This window comes from Amblyomma americanum, chromosome 1, assembly GCF_052857255.1.
Source record: "Amblyomma americanum isolate KBUSLIRL-KWMA chromosome 1, ASM5285725v1, whole genome shotgun sequence".
Classification (NCBI taxonomy): domain Eukaryota; kingdom Metazoa; phylum Arthropoda; class Arachnida; order Ixodida; family Ixodidae; genus Amblyomma; species Amblyomma americanum.
The window spans coordinates 238,812,741-238,830,766 of NC_135497.1; the positions used below are offsets into that span (position 1 = coordinate 238,812,741).

The 18,026-nt window shown below is 51.8% G+C and overlaps 1 protein-coding gene across 4 annotated transcripts in view; it reads right to left on the reverse strand.

Moving 5' to 3' along the window:
* Pde11 (Phosphodiesterase 11) overlaps positions 1-18,026 on the reverse strand; it is a 404,428-nt gene that overhangs the window by 62,977 nt on the left and 323,425 nt on the right. For 2 of the 4 annotated variants that reach the window (XM_077648783.1, XM_077648785.1), the window contains exons 2-4: positions 14,174-14,430; positions 7,476-7,766; positions 6,761-6,931 (exon numbers count right to left, since the gene is read on the reverse strand). In XM_077648783.1, the coding sequence (XP_077504909.1) occupies positions 6,761-6,931; positions 7,476-7,766; positions 14,174-14,430 (719 nt within the window). Of the gene's footprint in view, positions 1-6,760; positions 6,932-7,475; positions 7,788-14,173; positions 14,431-18,026 lie in introns of all 4 variants that reach the window. The other 2 variants (XM_077648782.1, XM_077648784.1) reach the window with 1 other exon arrangement.

Sequence of the window (18,026 nt, forward strand, 5' to 3'; positions counted from 1 at the left end):
TTTCTTTGCTGCGTCCCGTAAACATGCATATATAGTGATAAGGCGCTCAGAGAAGACTGGGCTCGTAGTGCGCTCTGCGGTTTGCAACAGCGCTGACTCGTCCAAACAATAAATGAGTTGCTTGCTGGTAAGTCGTGGTGTCTTTGCTGCGCGCTACCGTCTGATAATCTACCTCCACTGTATGTATCGTCTGAAAGAACGACAGGTCATGTGACTATGCGCTGAAAGCCTGAAGCACAGCGCCATATGCACACACACTTGTTTCCGTGCCCAACCCGAGTGTATTTCTTTTCTAATGACGTATTCAAATCGGCGATTTTTACTTCTCCGCGAAACCGAAGAGCGTGTTTCAGTGGGCAGTTTGATTAGTTCCCGAGTTCTGAATGGACCGCGACGGATATATTGCTCCTTCGCGGATACAAAGAGCTGCTCCGCGGACAGCCGATTGAATTTGGCCATATAAGAAGGAGCGCTCAACGGACAACCGCACAATGAGTTAACCCTCGTTTTGCCTTACCTGCTGCTTGCTTACTTCAACGCATTCTGTGCTGTGGGAAGTTCTGCGCCGGAATAAGCAGCGACGATAGAGGTGAACGATGCACCGCGCGTGCTCTGTGTACCCGTAGCGTGAATCGGGAACTATAAAGAGGCCCCGCCGCGGTGGCTAAGTGGTTAGGGCGCTCGACTACTGATCCGGAGTTCCCGGGTTCGAACCCGACCGCGGCGGCTGAGTTTTCATGGAGGAAAAACGCTAAGGCGCCCGTGTGCTGTGCGATGTCAGTGCACGTTAAAGATCCCCAGGTGGTCGAAATTATTCCGGAGCCCTCCACTACGGCACCTCTCTCTTCATTTCTTCTTTCACTCCCTCCCTTATCCCTTCCCTCACGGCGCGGTTCAGGTGTCCAAAGATATATGAGACAGATACTGCGCCGTTTCCTTTCCCCAAAAAACCAATTATTATTATTATAAAGAGTCAGAATTCTCGTTCCACGGGTACCAACGGACCAGAATGAAAATCGAATAGCGGGGCAGGAGCGCGTAGCCGCGTGACTGCCGGCACAGTCAGCGCCACCTAGCAAGCAATCATGGTCACGAGGTTCGCTTCCGTCGATGTTTTCTGCAGTCGCTGTCAGGGTGTCGGCGGAGCGTTTTTCAGCGCCGACAGGAATATTCTTTGCATTGCTTTATGCTTCGCGTTGCAGCACTGGTAACTTGCAATGCAGTATTGTTCACTCATTGGCAGTTGGTGTGGCTGCACGCAGCGCAGCCATCGCCTCATCGCCAGCGAGAAAAGGCCGGCAGTGCACTTGAAAGCGTGTCCCCGTCAGCGGCTTGTTTGGCAGCGACGCGCAACGTTTGTGCGCGCTGAGCTTACGAACGCTAATTGATCAGGAGACGGCTATGGGGAACTTGCGCTGAAGTTTGCGGTGCCGATTGCAGCGCCATAGCACACTGCCTAGCGAGAAGAGCAAGCAGTTTTGGGTAGTACTCGTAGTACTTTTCCGCGCCACCTTCAGGCGCTTATCGGCGTGAGCCTCCGCGCTCTGTCGAAGGCGCACGTGCCGTGCGTCAGCTATCTGGGCTACGCCAAGAGAAGCTAGGCAATGAATGCTGTCAACCAAACGCGGGTATCTAATCGCGCAGAATGTGTTCTCGCGTTTGCAGCGGCCCAAGCGGCTGACAAAAGCAGTTTTGAGTCACCGAATGGCACAACTGCAGTGCCGCCTTGGCAGCGCAAGTTCCCCATAGGCATGGTTTCTGACTGTCTACCGCGGTGACGAGAGCCACTGGGCCCACAAGCTCCGCTGTCCGCGTTTCATTCCGGCCCGATGGTACGTACACGATCATCGAAGCACGTTCCGCGGGTTCGTTCTTTGTCTACTTCTAAGCGTGCACCGTAGAAATATTCCGCGTCCCAACGGATCAGTTTGCTAAAGGGAGCACATTTCACGAAACGATCACGTAGCCTGACGCGCAATAAATTCCGCTCGCGGGACAGCTGCGCAAGCGTGTAAAATGAGCGCATACGTCCGCCGCCTCTGAAGGAGAAACTGAAGGCACGAAGGACGGGGCTGCTAAGAAAGAGACAAACAGCGCTCTGCATTCCAATAAGACAAACACCTTACTGCAATACATTTCTGAGGGAGAGACGCAGCGACTGCGCGTAGTGAATCAGCGCGAACGACACTTGACACCACGACGGTGCCAGCACGCGTACGACAGGATATGGTGGAAACGCGGCGCTACTCCGTGTTGCTACTTGCGAGGGCCACGTTGTCGATAGGCGCCGAGATGACTCATGCGCGGGACGACGCGGAAGGGAAAACGCGGTTATCTCTGCTCCGAAGAAGGAAACGCTGGGCGCGGATTATGCTATGAAAGTGTGCAGGCCGGAAATTTAACTGGGGGTCTGGTCCGGAGCGGCTTCTGCGCCAGTGCAGACGCGAGCATTTATTTGTACGTGTTCTGCTTAACTGAAGTCCAAGCTATCGTTTTAGATATTACAGTTGGGCGCTTCATTATAATTAGGGCATTGCAGCTTTTAGATTTTCGAAAACGCGATTCTTGTCGGCACTGCAGCGCAAGGAATTCTGGCTCTCTCAGCGAAAGAAAAAAAAATTGAAACCGGCTTGTCGAAGGATGGATGCATGGATAAGGCTGAACCCTTTAAATCGGGCGGTGATTCCAGCCACCTAGCCATGACTTGTGAAATTTTACTCTTGTCTTGATTTTAGCCACCAATCCGATAACCTTCGCTTGGTTACTTCTACCCGCTTAAAATTACTTTCCCTTCACTATCCCTAAACCCCAATGCCTTGCGTAAGTCAGCCCCGCTGCTTTTCACTGTAGGGTGAAGCCCTTTACAGAAAAGTATCAAGTGTTCAGCCGTTTCCTCCTCCTCTCCGCACGCAACGCACAACGTGTCTATCTCGTGGTACCTGAATCTATGTCTTAAGCCCCAACTCGATGCACACATCCTAGGCGTACGGCGGAGCGCCTACGCGCCCAGCGCCGCGCCGTGCCAAGCGTCGAAAAAAGTCATACACCTCCATGCTCCCTGTGCTGGGGCGTTCTCCCTCTCGAGCCGACCGAAGGAATTTCAAGCGTGAAGTAAGGGGATTTGGGGGCGCTGAAAGGACAACTTAAACCGCGAAGAAACGTTCCAGGAACCTGGGATAGGTTCAAGCCATAAAGAAAAGAGTCCCCGAGAGCCCCCGCTGTCCTCCTATTGTTGTAAACCGGACCCCGCTTCCGACGCGCGCGCAAGCGCGCGCGCTCAGGCGCGGATATCTGACATGGACAGATATCTGCCCCTGCTCGCGCCTGCGCGCGCGTCGCGCTTTGCGCATGCGCAGACAGGATCCAGCGTACGCCCGTGCGCGTAGGCGCTCCGCTGGTACGCGTAGGATGTGTCCATCGAGTTGGGGCTTTAGTCCGCAAAACTCCCGTCCTGGCCTCAAACAACAAAGAGCTTCCCCTACAATTATCACAGACATTTTCTTTGGCAACTTCCTGCTTACTTAAAGATCCTGTATGTTCCCAGTGCCAATTTCGTCACTGCGAACAGTGACGCGCAAGCGCGCGCGCCACCTGGTGACGGCAGTCGCACAGTCCTGCACAGCGTTACGGCTCTCGCTCAGTACGCAGGTCCTGACACGCAACGGGACCCTTGACATGATTAAATCGTGGAACCTGGAGGTACAGGCAAAATAAATATGAAAGGGAACAAGGGAGCGCGTGGCCTCCGCACTTGGCGAAGAGCTGCCGCTGAGAGCCGGCGAGATTCGGCGGCAAAGGCGCATGCGCAGCAGCATGGCTGGATGCTCTCCCCGCGCATGCGCCTGGTGCCGCCCATTTTCGTCGGCTGTCGACGTACGCCTCCTGCGCGCAGTGGCATGGGTGGGTCCAGGCGGGGCCACTGCGCGTGCACAGCCGGCGTCCGGTGAACTGGTATACGCCTACGCTAATACCTCTCCGGTATGCTAAAAGCCTCCAATATGCCAATTAATTCCACCCGTCAGCTATCCTTACAAGACTTAGAGTCACATTGAAGCGGAACAGACCTGAATTCGATGTCTAAATTAAAGCGAAGAGGTGCTGAGCGCTCGTCGCATCATTTGATGCGGCATGAAAGCTTGTGCAGTGATGCTCCGTTCGAGGAATTTTCCTTTTTTCAGGGAATACGAGGGGCAAAATATGTCGAGAATTTTTACAGTTTCAGATAATTTTAAGAACCGCAATTGTTTCACTTTTTATAAACTGACGGAGTTTTCAAGCTGCTGCAGCGAAAAGGGGCCTGAAATAGGAAACGAATAGGAAATTTTGCATTAATTGAGGGAATTTTTTGTCACGGCATGGAACATCTCCGACCATGCACTTCTGGATCAGTAACGATGCAAAGACTGAGCTTGTACACCTTGTAGCTGCATAAACAAGGCTCCATCGATGAGTTGGAAATTCTAGTACAATGTTGTCGAGCTTGCCGTGTTTTGCTGTAATGCAGGCAGCTGACGAGCAGTCATTAACACTGAAGGAGAAATAGCAGCTCACGTGCTGTGTTTAAGTAGATAAGAAGCCGCATTTAAACTGCATTTACCACGGTGTGCATTACGGGGCCGTCATCTTTATCCACGGCACACTATAAAGACATAGGTTGTTGTGCTACAGGTCAACATTTCCCATTTAGTCTAAATTAATAATATGGAACAATTAACTGGAGGTAACTGCCAACGGTTGTCACTTTCCGGCCGAAACGACCACATAAAGCGCCTTAACTATACTCGCAGTCTCTCGAAGCTCCCAGAAGTCCAATAATGACGTTTTTAAGCGACGGAAGGCAAACAAAATAATGTCTCTACGATTTGATTTCTCATTACTGCGTTTGACCAGCGCAGGCGCATGTGTTGACTTGTCCTAGCGTCTGTTGTACCACACTAACACCTGGGGCCGTAATCAATGAACTTCCATTTTCCGTTGTCCATTTCGCGTCCATCCGGTCCTCTGCCAGCAGTCACTCAGATATACCGGCGGCTTTCAGGCGTCTGTGGCAAGCGTCCCGGCCATTGGGTGGTTGCCGACCCGACCTTACCATTGGCTGAAATTGGATGCAATATGCAGCCAACGGTGAGGCGCATCGCAGCGCTCGATCAACCGCCTGGCGACCAGACCTGACCGCTGGCAGCCATTGGCTCCGATATGCAGCCAATGGTGGGGTTCCACTGGCCGGGCAGCTTGCCCCAGACACCGAATGGACGCGGAACTGACAACGGAAAATGGACAGCTTATAGAATACAGCCCCTGTTCACCTATTCTGACATCTTTCATCTCTGCAACCAGCTTGGGCGCGCGTAGTTCAACCAATCAGATGGATCGATTAGTCATGCGATCTACGAGAGGGGAGTGCACTCGAACGCGCCCGTTGCGCCCTACAAACGTCTTCTCGCCTGTTCTGATCTCCTTCTTCGGAACGCTTTCAGACCCTCAACACCTTCCCCCTTTGACCTTTCTTCCTCATCCTCTTATCGCACGAAAACGTGGTGCACACCCTGGCCCCTCCCCAGAACAGGTCTCCGTTTGCCTTAAACGACCCAATATACTGGGCCCCAGTTTCTCACAGTGGTGGCACTTAACAGGGTAGTTTTCTTCTGACCCACGTCCAGGGTCCACTTGGTTCGTCTGCACTGGTGCAGCTTTAAGGTGGCACAACATTAGGACATCACCCCAGCGAGGTCTAATTTCTTTTGAGGCCAACAGGATTAATTGCTGCTTAGTATAAGAGCTAGGCAAAAATCATACCAGACGGGGCAGACTAAAGGATGCAGCCTCCGAGTGACACATACATACGAGCGCGAAAAGCCACGCGACCTCCAAAAAAGGCCTGCCTCATGTCCAATATTCCTGGACAAAAATTTTGAGTACTTGAAAACAGTAAGTTACTGGTATAGAAATATTGAAGGCAATGGTCCATTCTTCCGATATGTAGCAAAATATCTCTTTTATAGTGTTTCCACCGCTCGCATCGAGCAGTTAAGACTGCCATAACCGCAGCAGTGGCCTCGTGGTGTGAGCACCCGCCTCGCATGTGGGGGGTGCGGGGTTCGATTCCCATTGCCACCGGGTACACGCCGGTGATGCAATGGCTACAAGCTTTCCCCTGTCCTGGTGCTCGGCTTCTGTAGGATGAAATGCTTTGGAAATGCGTCTTTGACCCCACCCTGAGAAGAAGAAAAATACCTTGTGCCATGGCGCTCTTTGTCCCCAGATGCCCTAGCGCTATAAAAAAAATCACAGCCATCAAGACCGGCATAGAAAACCAAAAGGGAACGCTTTTGACGATAGCAAAAACGTTACCAGTAAAAAAAAAAAAAATCAAGCCTGCTGACGAGAGATCTGCGGATATACTGACCGTTATAGTGAAATCTTACAATATGTGAGAAAACTGCGCTCATAAACTAAATTGATTAAACAAACTGTTATTATATCTGAGACTGTCTGTATAATTATTTCGAGTATATCAGAATTTGAGTTCGAAACTCATCAGAAGCTCGCAAACACTGGCATGCTGTGGCCGCTTTTGTTAAGGTCCATGGCTCTTTTGGCTTATAAGGCAAAAGTGTGACAAAACACGTGTGATAAAATACGCCCCCCCCCCCCCCCCTCCATACAGCCTTACGAGGCTTGCACGTGTACACTTCCGCGCTACAGGGGTGTGTGTACACGCGCTAGTGTCTTTTCAACAAAACACAAAAAGGGGGCGCACCGTGACGTTCTGAAGGATCTTGTGGCAGAGCAAGCGGATGTCGAGCTCGTTGCAGATGTCCTTGACCAGCTCGAAGATGAGCTCGCGCTCGTTGAGCGCCTGTAGCTCCTGGCGGCTGCGACGCTTGGGACGCACCAGGCCAGCGCCGCCCGGGGCGCCGGTGACGCCACTCTGGCGAGCAGGGAGAGAACAGGCAGGCACTCAGTGGGGTTGGCCACGATTCACACCAACGGGGACGTGTACGGCGCACACAACTTTTCGCCTTTACACAGCTTTACATAGCTGTAAAATTCCGAGACATTAAAAAAAAATTGTGCTCTTCAGTTACTTTTTAGCCAAAACTCGAAGAGGGGTGCTGGGTGCACTCTTTGTTCACCTTGGCCAGCTCACCTTGGCCAGCACATGCTTAGTTCCGCCCGTCCATAGCTCACAACAGAGCTGAAAAAATCTACCCTTCCAGTTGCAAGGTTAGCAGCTTTGTAACGACACAGGATTAACTTTACGTTATACAGAACGTTACAAAACGAAACGAACAACAAACAGGCGTCGCATTACACTGAACAAAATTATTGATGGCGGGTTACAGAAAACAGGGAACGCGGTTATAGGGCTGTATTTCTTTCGCCCTTGTGCTATTGATATAGTCACAAAATACGCCTCCCTCGTGGTGGGTCTCAAATACTGGGAAAAAAAGGAAAATAAAACGGATGCTCACCTGACTCTCGGTGGCGGCGGGCAGCGTGAGGAAGGTGGGCGTGCCGTCGAAGCTGGTCTGCACAATGGGCCGCAGCGGGCTGCCGCGGTCGAACTCGCAGGCCGAGATCTTGCGCATGGGCGGCGAGATGTTGGCGCCCGCGCCGGAGGAGCCGCCGTTGAGCGAGCTCGAGCTGCTGCTCAGCGAGTGGGCCGCGGCCAGCATGGAGGACGAGCAGGAGCCGGCCGCCTGGTCGGAGGCCTGCACCACGCTCTGCGGCACGGCGTGCGCCAGGAGCCACGAGTCCACCACCTGCGGGTAGCAACGTCTTCGCTGACGTCGGCGCCAGCGCACGGAACAGAGTTAAAATTGGAGGGGACACTCTCCGCCTTAAGGGTAGTATGGCGCGATAGCTTCAGTGGGTTAAATTGCCCACATATGCAGAGTTGGGCATTCTCTATTTAAAGGGAGACTGAGGAGAAATTGAAGTTGGCTTGTATCCATAGAATAGCAGCTCCTGATCACAAAAACGCCACTCTTCCTGAAAACAAAGCTCTCGTAATGTAGAAAATAGCAAGAACCAAAATACAGGTGTCGCCGCCACAGGCCAATCTCGCAAGTACAAGCGTGATGACTTCCTAGGACAAGAGGCGCCACCTTGGAGGAATTTTCTTTACTTCATGGGCGTCACGAATCTCTGAGGCTTGCAAAGGAAGGTTGCACACCGCACCGCTAGCCGTCAGAAATCACGGAGTCTGCGTTTACGTCACGATTCACGCCACTCCGTTCTGTGACGTCACAAGAGTTGCCGTGGCGTCATAAGAGTTCCCCGAGTTTGAATCAGAGGGGCGGGAAAAACTTTTTCAACTTCGAATCCAAATTTCTTTGAAATAAATGCATCTTTCGCGCCCGGACAAGCGGCAACAAAACCATGAAATGCCGAACTATCAGGTTTTGCTAAGAAAAAAAAATTGATAGAGTTCTCCTCAGTGTCCCTTTAACATTCATAGATCCGTGGGAGTCCTCGTACCAATCCTGGCGCAGTGGTGCCACTGCCCTGCGATGGCAGGTGACGTCACCGGTGGGAATTGTGTGATCCAGGTTGCTCCTCGCGAGCAACCTCTCGCGACCAGTCGTTAATTTCACTGCCACCTGCCACGGTGGGCAGTTTGCTCACAATCCGGTGGGAAGGTTGTGATGACGTCACAAGGTCACGTGACCTAGCTGGCCCACCTGTCTAATAGGTTGCTTCTCTGGGGATTTTTCGGGGATTTTTCGCTCATGGTCAACGAGGCCGACGACGACGCCGGGTTTTCCGAGCCACGAGCTCCCAAACGCTACCGCGTTAACACAACGGAGCTGCAGACTCAGTAACGGCATTTGCTCCGTGGCTGTAACGATTTTGACGGTTTACGCGGCGGCACAAATAGTTTGTAAAGGCCGCTTCACACAAAAGCCCTTCCCACAAAGCGACCAGCGCGCGCGCAAAAAAAAAAAATGCTACGTGAAATGACATAGAACCGATATAGATTATCGATTATGGCTGTTTGCTGGGCCATTCGGCAGGTCGTTTAATTTAAAGAAAAGGTAGCGAGAAAGAAAAAAGGACGAAGAAAGGAAAGAAGGAAACGACAGGACGAACAGACCCCACGGGCGCTTTACTTTTGACAAAGGCTGTGTGTGTGTGGATAGCCATCTGGGCTTGTATTCAAGGATATGAATATATATTGTATATGTGGAGGAGTATGAAGCCTGGCATCATAAGATAGATAGGGATGAGCAAAAGTGCTCATGCATCTCCAGTGCCCGTTGGACAAAAACTTACCTTCACCAGGGCTCGGATCTCACCGGATCTCTCGGATCTCTCTCTCTATACAACCTTAACTGCGATCGGGTGGCTTCTACTGGTCCAACACAACATCGAAAGAAGCAGTTTCTGGTGACTGCTTCGTAATTCCGTGAGGCTTCACTGCTCACAATAATAACTCTGACAATTCAACTTTCAAACCTACGAACTTTCGGTCAGCAGATTGACAATGCAGTTAATCCTTCAGTTGTTTTTTTTTTTTTTGAGTATCCGCACAGTTCAGCGAGTTGACATACGACGTTGAAAGTTGCTCGCCTGCGCACGCACGCCAACGCGTGCCCAGCACGCACCACCAAAGCCGCGAGAAGTGCTCAGGGGTGGGCACCATAGAGCACGGGTCACAGAGCGGTGCGCGCCCTCGACGACGCCGTGGGCTGACCGACTCCGGTGGAAGGCCGTCAGATCGGGCGGTGAGCTACAGGCAGTGCACGCAAATGGGGTTAGCGGGAAGAAAACAGTCCGTGAGCAAGCACATGGCAAAAGTATACACCGCACACACCAAGCGAAACCGGAATGCGGCGGGGTTAGTATACCGCAAGAACAAGTGAGACAGGCTAATTAAGTGGCTGGGCACCAAATTACGTTCGCGCTAAAAAGTTCACTTCACGAAGGTTTTAGAAGCAGGACTGCGAAAAAAAAAGTACGGTTTTAAGGTAGTTAAAACGAGTAGGACGTACGGGCGAAAGCACTCAGGCAACACTGTCTCAAAGGCAACCGCATGCAAGATCTTATCGTCAGCCGCGCGCGGGGGAGTGTGTGTGTGTGTGTGTGAAAGGGGGGGGGGGGGGCGGTTCCGTGCGTTGGCGGATCAGCTGCGCAAGGCCTCCGCCGCTGGCGCTTCGTCAGAGGTTGACGCCTCACACATACACATCGGGTTTTTCAGCTTTGCTAGCGAAGTATAGCACTTTGAGCTAAAAAGATGATAAAAAGAAACTTAACGAGCGCAGGTGACAACTAAACTCTCCACCTTCGCGAAGGTTTTATTTTGTGTGCCGAAGTACACATTGCTGCTTTCACCGAGTTTTGAGAGAATGTTCACATGGCGCCCAGGTTCTGAGGGTGGTCAGGTCTCAGACGTAGGCGCCACGCTTCGGAACCATACGTGGAGTAACACAGGCAGCGTGCTAATAACCATTCGTTTTTAACAACAATTTTCGATGATACAGTTAAAACGGTGATGCAGATCGGTACGTTTAATTCGAGCCTTACCTTTAGCGTGGAAAAAGAAACTTGTTCTATTCGGCTCCAAACTATACACAGGTGCTCCAGTAGTCCCCGTGGCTTCGCGAACCAGCGCTTGCACTGTTTATTCACACTGCACAGCGCCAACACACAAGTTATTTCGACATACGCTCAGCCTATCTTCTCAGCAGCATTCAGTTTCCGTGTTTTTCTACAAACAGCGTAAAGATCGAGGTAAATAAACACCTTTGGTACGAAAGCCGTGCCGGGCGCCATACCGGGTCGTGTTCAAGGTTCATGTTCAAGCCCCTGCGCATCGTGTGATGATGTCCGCTAGGGTATGGGCGCGGCATTGTGATTTTGTGGAGAAAAGAAAAACCGATAGAAAAAAAAAACAGCAGTCGCATAGGTCCTATCTCTTTGGACGGAAACTACCTTTGTTCTTTGGGATGAACACGTGAGGATGTCGAAGCCGCCGTTTGCGACCCAATGTGTGATCGGGAGTTCGTGACGTAAAAGATTATGTAAGAACGGCATTCGACTGCTTTCGTGTCCTGAATGTTGCAGCATTGATTAATGTGACCAGCACATCAATGTCACGATTCTTGTCTCGAGGAGAGAATAATAATGCTATAAATGAAGTCATCTACCAAATCGCGGTTTACCACACGAAAACTAAGAAGACGGTCCGTGCTTTTGCGCAGTGCGCAGGGCGGAACATCGGTGTGTCAGTTAGCGAAAGCGTTATGCACATGCAAGGTTAAGTTGAGATGAGTTATGTAGAGAGAAAATATCAGTGCGCAACGCAAAGAAAAGGAGGGATCAGACTTTGGACAGCTGAAGACTTCTCTTGACATATATGCTTAGTTCCTTTCCTTTTGCTTTGTTTTAGCGACAGTTACTGGCACTATTAGGGCAGCCCTTGTTTTGTAACTGATAAGGCCACAAGAAATGTTTAGCCAGCGGCCACAGATGCCTGCGTGGTGCCAAAGTGGTCAATGCGGTGGCGCCACACTGGAATGCCCGACACCTATAGGAGGCACGCTCGTGGCTTCATCTGAGTGAAGCCCCAGTACTTACATTTGGGTACGCATATCGCAAAATTAACGCCAATTAAAAGTGCTTCTTGGATCACCAGTCGTGACGCCTATTTTTCTATACAACGTTATTTATTTATTTACATCGACATGTAAGAAGAGGTTGGTGCCTAAGAGCGGCGCTGGCTACTCCTTTTTACACAAAAGAAGAAATGACACGACACGATGCACATGAAAACACACCTACAACATAAAATACACAGTACACAAACATTAAACGATTCACACCGTGCGATTCACCATGTAGAAAAAAAGAAAAATGCTAGACCGAAGCTACTTTACAGACAGCTTTATATATAGCTTTACCGAGGACAAAGTGTGACGAGGGCATAACGGCGCTCGCCACACTCCCAAGTGCACGAGTTTTTCTCTATTTCTTGTTTCTTCCATCACCGTAAAAACCCGGTCCTACCAGCCGATGCATGATGCGTACCGTTGAGCTAACGAATGAAATATTTCTGCTATCATGAAGTTTTTCGAACCGCGGAATGCATAGTTTCTTCGATCTGTCGTTCTGAACTGCTCGGAACTGTCCGGAACCTCTGTATGCTATTCGCTGCACCAGGATAGTTCCGCCTAGCAGTCTGACTGTTCTCACAAAGTCGGGCAGCCGAAAAGCCGGACTAGCCCATGACCGTATAGTGATACTCTGAATCGCTTCTGACGAAGGACCATAGTGTTTGAAACCTGACGCTGGTTAGAGCGTACGAGTCTTGAGTCGAACCCTTCACTGGGGAGTGAAACACGAACCACCTTTGCAGGCTGAGTTGTTCGAAACTGGGTTTGCCCCCGAAGGGGCGCAGCGGGGTTTGCGGAGCCTCCTCCAAGCACACACCCCTGAAGAAGCCGGGCGCCGGGCCGGGGGTGGCTTGTACCCATTTTTACCGGTGGGTGTCCGGTGGTGGATTTCGAACCAACCACCTCCCGCAGCCGAGGCGGACGCCCAGACCACTGGGCCACAAAGTATACTTCTGGCCAACGTATAGTTCTGGGGGGTCTGAGGACCCTCCTCAGCTGCCCTCACATTTCCAGCCGGGATGGATCAAACAGGGACTGAGCGGGTGAAGAAACTTTTACACCGCTCAACGCCATTTTGACGAACATGGCGCCGCTGCAGGCGTTTCTCAGATGCGCGTTCACTTCGTTCCTGCCAAGGCAAATGGCGAGCGAAGTATACCTTCCGCGATGGGCGCCCGCACAGCGGTGAGAGTTCTCCTGCCCCCCGTCGGTTGCAAGGGAGTACAGTCGTCCACAGACCTGTCTAGAGCGCTCGTACGGAGTGCTCCGCAGCGCGCGAGCGACGTCTAGCGGAAGCACCTGGTTCGAGATAGCGCACGCCTGCTCAGTGCTCAGTGCCGCCTCGCTATTAAAAAAAGAACGAAAAATGGTTCGCCCTGTTTAAGTGGTATATGTCGCCATTTATTCAGTGCTCTCTCCCTCTCTCGCCACGTGTAGAGCAGGCATGAGGCTAGCGACTGGGGGAGATGAAGAGAGGTGGTGGTGGTGGTAAAAAAAAACTTGAGGCGGGAGCTAGGCTGATCTCGTTGGCACTGAAACTGGCGAGACGATGGCACGGCAAACCAGAGGGACCACTGAAGTACATCACTGCGACACTCGACAAGTCAGGCTCTCACCCACACATCCCACCACCGTCCCAGCTAAGCATCCACCAACTGGCCTGCAACGAAGTTTTTTTTTTTTGTCCACTTTGACGAGGTTTCACACCAAACGTAAGCTCAGTCCCTTCGAGTCGGGATCCGCCGGAGTGCCTACGTACTTTCGAAGCAATATAAAATGCGAAGCTCGATGCCAGCTGGACGCATCAGCTGATGAGGGCCACAAAGTTCACCATGGAAGAATCTGTGCCGGGTACTTGAGCCGAACATTTTGCACCATTTTCTCGGGACTGCGTTGAGGGGCTACGCACGCAACTCACCTCTCAAGAACAAAATTTTGGAAAGTACTGACATGCTTGCCTCGAACACGGCACTTTCTTTGACATTTAGCCTGAATCAGCCCTCCTGGTTCTCGTCGTCGGCTTTTCAAGTCCCTCTACACTCTACAGTGATAGCATTATAAGCAATATTTATAATAGGCCGCCGCGGTGGCTCAGTGGTTATGGCGCTCGGCTGCTGGCCCGAAAGACGCGGGTTCGATCCCGGCCGCGGCGGTCGAATTTCGATGGAGGCGAAATTCTAGAGGCCCGTGTACTGTGCGATGTCAGTTGCACGTTAAAGAACCCCAGGTGGTCGAAATTCCCGGAGCCCTTCACTACGACGTCTCTCATAGCCTGAGTCGCTTTGGGACGTTAAACCCCCATAAACCAAACCAAACCAATATTAATAATAAATAGTGCTACTAGCTATACGAAGAGTAATACTTGCCAGCTGTGACATCACCACATCAATTGTCGTGTCACCTCGTACAATATGACTAGACTTGTGTCAAAGGACCCTAGTAATCTGTTTTACCTAGCCCGGACGTCTCGTCTTTTCTTCTTTGCAAAATAAAAAAAAAGACGTAGCAAAATGAAGAAGGGAAGCAAGCAGGTGCTGCACAACAGAGGGGCGCACCTTTCGCGAGGCTTTGCGCATGAAGTAGTCGCCGACGAAGGCCGGGTGCTCGTCGAGCCATGCCTCGACGCGGGCCTCCTCGAGCTGCTCTCCGCCCCCCTCGGAGGCCTTCATGGCGGAGGAGGAGGGCAGCAGCAGCGGCGGGGGCGCCCCCCGCGGGTGCCAGCCGGGCTGCCACAAGGGCCGCCAGAGCGCGCGGCCGCCGCTCCCGCTAGTCTCGCCCGCCGCCAGCCTGCTCCGCTTGCCCGACGCCGGACCTGAGGGGGACGACGACAGGTTAAGTGACGTATGTGCACACAGTGACAGAGACATTTACTCAAGTTCACATCCACGTTTGGACGAAGATGGTCTGACCGGAGAACGCACGCAGACAACATGGTGTGCGCTTGGTGCTTTCAACAAAGTACACGCTTCATTCTTCCTAGTTGTACCACTTTACGTGCAATATATATATAGTGCGTTATGCAAACTGATAACCATAACATTCAGACGCTTGCACGCCGTTGACTGTCAATTACACAGCAAGACTCGGAACTTTTCCACCCGATAAAGACTGCTAAAAAATCCGTGTTTTTCAACACACTCCCCTCATCAACACACGACGACAACACCGTCCTATATGTAAATCATGGTCAACGTAAAACAAGCACACTGATTAACGGTCAATACAAAAAGTATGGTGGGGCAGCCAGAAAAAGAATGTCGGATACAACTCAAGAGCGAAGCGGCTAATGCCCCTCAATGGCGTCCCTCCAGCCAATGGTGTCGATTGATTCTCCCCCTTGGCCGATTTACCCCTCTCCCCCTTAACCGACTTGCTAGCGTGAAATAGCAAGGGGAGGCAGATGAATGGATAATAACCAATACTTAATCGGGTTAAGCACGTCGTCATGAAAATCGGTCGACCCCATTGGCTGGAGGGACGCCTTTGAGGGGCATCTATCGCTTCGAAGGCCTCTTCCAAAGACTGCCTACTTTATATCACCTTTCAGATTTATATCACCATTCACGCGGCGTTCAACTGCACCTCAGAGTCACTCGCGCGTTCTGCTGTATACATGAGTAATGTGCATCTAGAGAAAAATAATGGCAAAACTGATGACATTTCCACACGTCGGACACGTGAGCAACACGGTCGCGCTCTCTCCGACCCAAGCTCTCTGCACCTTAAACGAAATTCCGCAAGCAGGCTTTTTAAAACACCAATATCAATGACCCAAACAAGACGGCCGACCACGCGTTTTGAGTGATCGCAACGCCATGGGGCCCGCGGTTTATTGCTTGATCCTTTCAGAATGTACTTCATACTTCCTGTCCAAACCATTGGCGCTCGTCCGGTGGCCTCCACAGCCGTCCTAGCTAGAGCTGCACCGTAGTGGCAGAGCCAACTGCGTGATATGAGGAAAGTCCGCTTGCAGGAATTTCGCGAAATGTTAGTGTCATTCACATAGACCGTCAAGGCCGCGGAACAATTAGGCTAATCTGCAAAAGCCACGTTGCGAAGAAGCGCCATGAATTTTTGTGGCGCCTGGCGCACATGCGCTGAAGCAGTACGACCAGCAAAAGACAAAGTCGCTGCTGCTAGGAAGATGAGAAACTTCCTCAAGAAACCACAGCTTTCCTTCAGACCGCAGTTCTGCTTGTGGGGGTCACTGTTGCGGTTCCGCGTCCATGGCCGCCAATGCAAGCGGAGAAAAGTTGGGCCGGATGCTTATTTGTAAATGCCTCGCCTGGAATGTAAGAGGGCACTATAACAAGTATACGGGGTACAGCACATGTAGGCGCCGCTCTCGGGGTGGATTTCGCAGCGGTGGAACTCAGTGACAATTATTACACTCCGCCGCGTATATTACATCTCAGATACGAAGGGGATACGTATTCAGAAGATATGTCCAGTCAGTAGATCTGGCAAAGCCAAGAGGCCAGGCCGGACCACCATGCAGGCCAAGAAGAATCTCCACCATTTTGCAAAGTCAGCGAGGCAACTTCAGGATGAGCAATTGGGGGATGGTGCAGCCTTTTCGCGCCACTCAAGCCCCAGACTACAAACGGCCACTGCCCCACTTTCTGCGCTTTACTCTACAGCACTGCTCACGGGGAAGGAAAGTCGACACGCGATTTTTCTGGACCGCCGTTTTCTGCACACCACGGTTTCGCAAGAATCAGATCAGAGGAGGTTGTTAGCTACAGGAGCTTTTACGCTTGCAACGCAATGCCGGTAACGGCTCCACCCGAGCGCCGCCAACTTGAAGGAACTGAGTGTATACAGTTCGTCCATCCAACGCTTAGAGAACGACTCAGCCTCGCGTAACGACCGGTGACAGCTATGCGCCAGTTTTTCGCATTTTTTTTTTTCAGTGCGGTGTCCGGTCGGAAATGGCGGCAGAAGCTTTCGGCACGACAGGCAATTTTGTCGCACGTCAGAGTCGGTGCCAGAAATACGGCAAGAATTTCAGTCGTCGTCAAGACGGCTGTCACAACAACAAGCCTTCGTGTCGCCACGACAAAGCTGGCCGTTACGATAGCGGACATTCGTCACGCGACAGGAAATGCTGTAGCTGCGGAAGGCAGTCCCGAAATACGGCGAGAATTCGTCGTCTTCTTTTCCGACTACAAGGACACGAAACACTGGCGGCGATGCGAGGGAAATGACAGTCAGCAGATTAGAGAGCAAGATAGCCACTCCTCCTTTCTTTTCTGTAAAGCGCGGATCTTTAGTCGTGTTTGGTCTAGGTTATGAACGATAATATATTCACCAAAAATTTGGGGCACACTTAAGCCCCGCCTTAAAGGATATGACGCGATAGCGTTAATGGTTCCCTTCAGCGGCCTGGGCTCCTCGTCTTTGCATATTATTTCGAAGACACAGAAACTGTTAAAATATTTCCGAGGCAAACGTTCAAAAAGTGCCCTTCAGAACTTCAGAAGCATGAAGCCGAAAACGAAGTTCGCACTTTCCGTAATTCTCGCGGTGGATACACGATGACAGCAGCGCCGGTTTGTGCGTCTGCGCGACCAGGCCGTATCGCCCGCACTAGAACGAGAAAGGCTATCAGACAGGCACACATCTGTCACATAGTTGAGAATTTGGTCTCGCCTCTGTCGGCGGCAGCTTCTGTTTGCGCAGTGGAACATTCGCAGCAAGCGCACGCTACTTCAGTGCACAACAAGAAGCGCACAAACGGTTCCGAACACATGCGTAAAGAGCACGAAACACGCGCTGCCGTCTTGCGAGAGTGCAGCCGTACTCGCATACCGCTGCCGACGGAAACCGCTGCGTAGCACCGCACCGTAAAAGCAGCCCGAGGGAACGACCGTAGGCGACACAGACGCGGATTTCGCTCAAAGGACACGCGGTGGGATTAGTGCGGAGGCAGGAGTACGCAGCTAGCTGTGCGTTCATCCGTAAAGCGCGATACGAGCGATTTGAGACGGGCTGCTGCCACCATCGTCGTATAGCACGTGGCAAGGTTCCAATGCCGCAGCGCTGAGATTCGACAGCTGATGTGAGTGCTATTGCGCGTTTGGTACGCGTCAGTCACGAGGTAGAAAAAGGAAGCAAATTTTCTCGCTTCCGCCGTAGGTGCAGTAGTTACTATACATGAGAAGCAGCAATCGTTGTGCAGCACCTTCCTCCGTGCGCAGGCGGATCTTGTGCTTAAATGACGCCCTCAGACCGGCCAGCGCGCTGTGATCTCGAGTTATGAGCGAAACGCAGTCCACGAAGCCGGCCTGGCCGCTCTTGAGGCTGGCAGAAGGTCGGCCACGTCGACCTTGGGGAGATCCCTCGCGTGGCCAGCCTCCGGCACATGGCCCGGTCGAGAACGTGTCGCAAATGTCAGATGATGCTGGG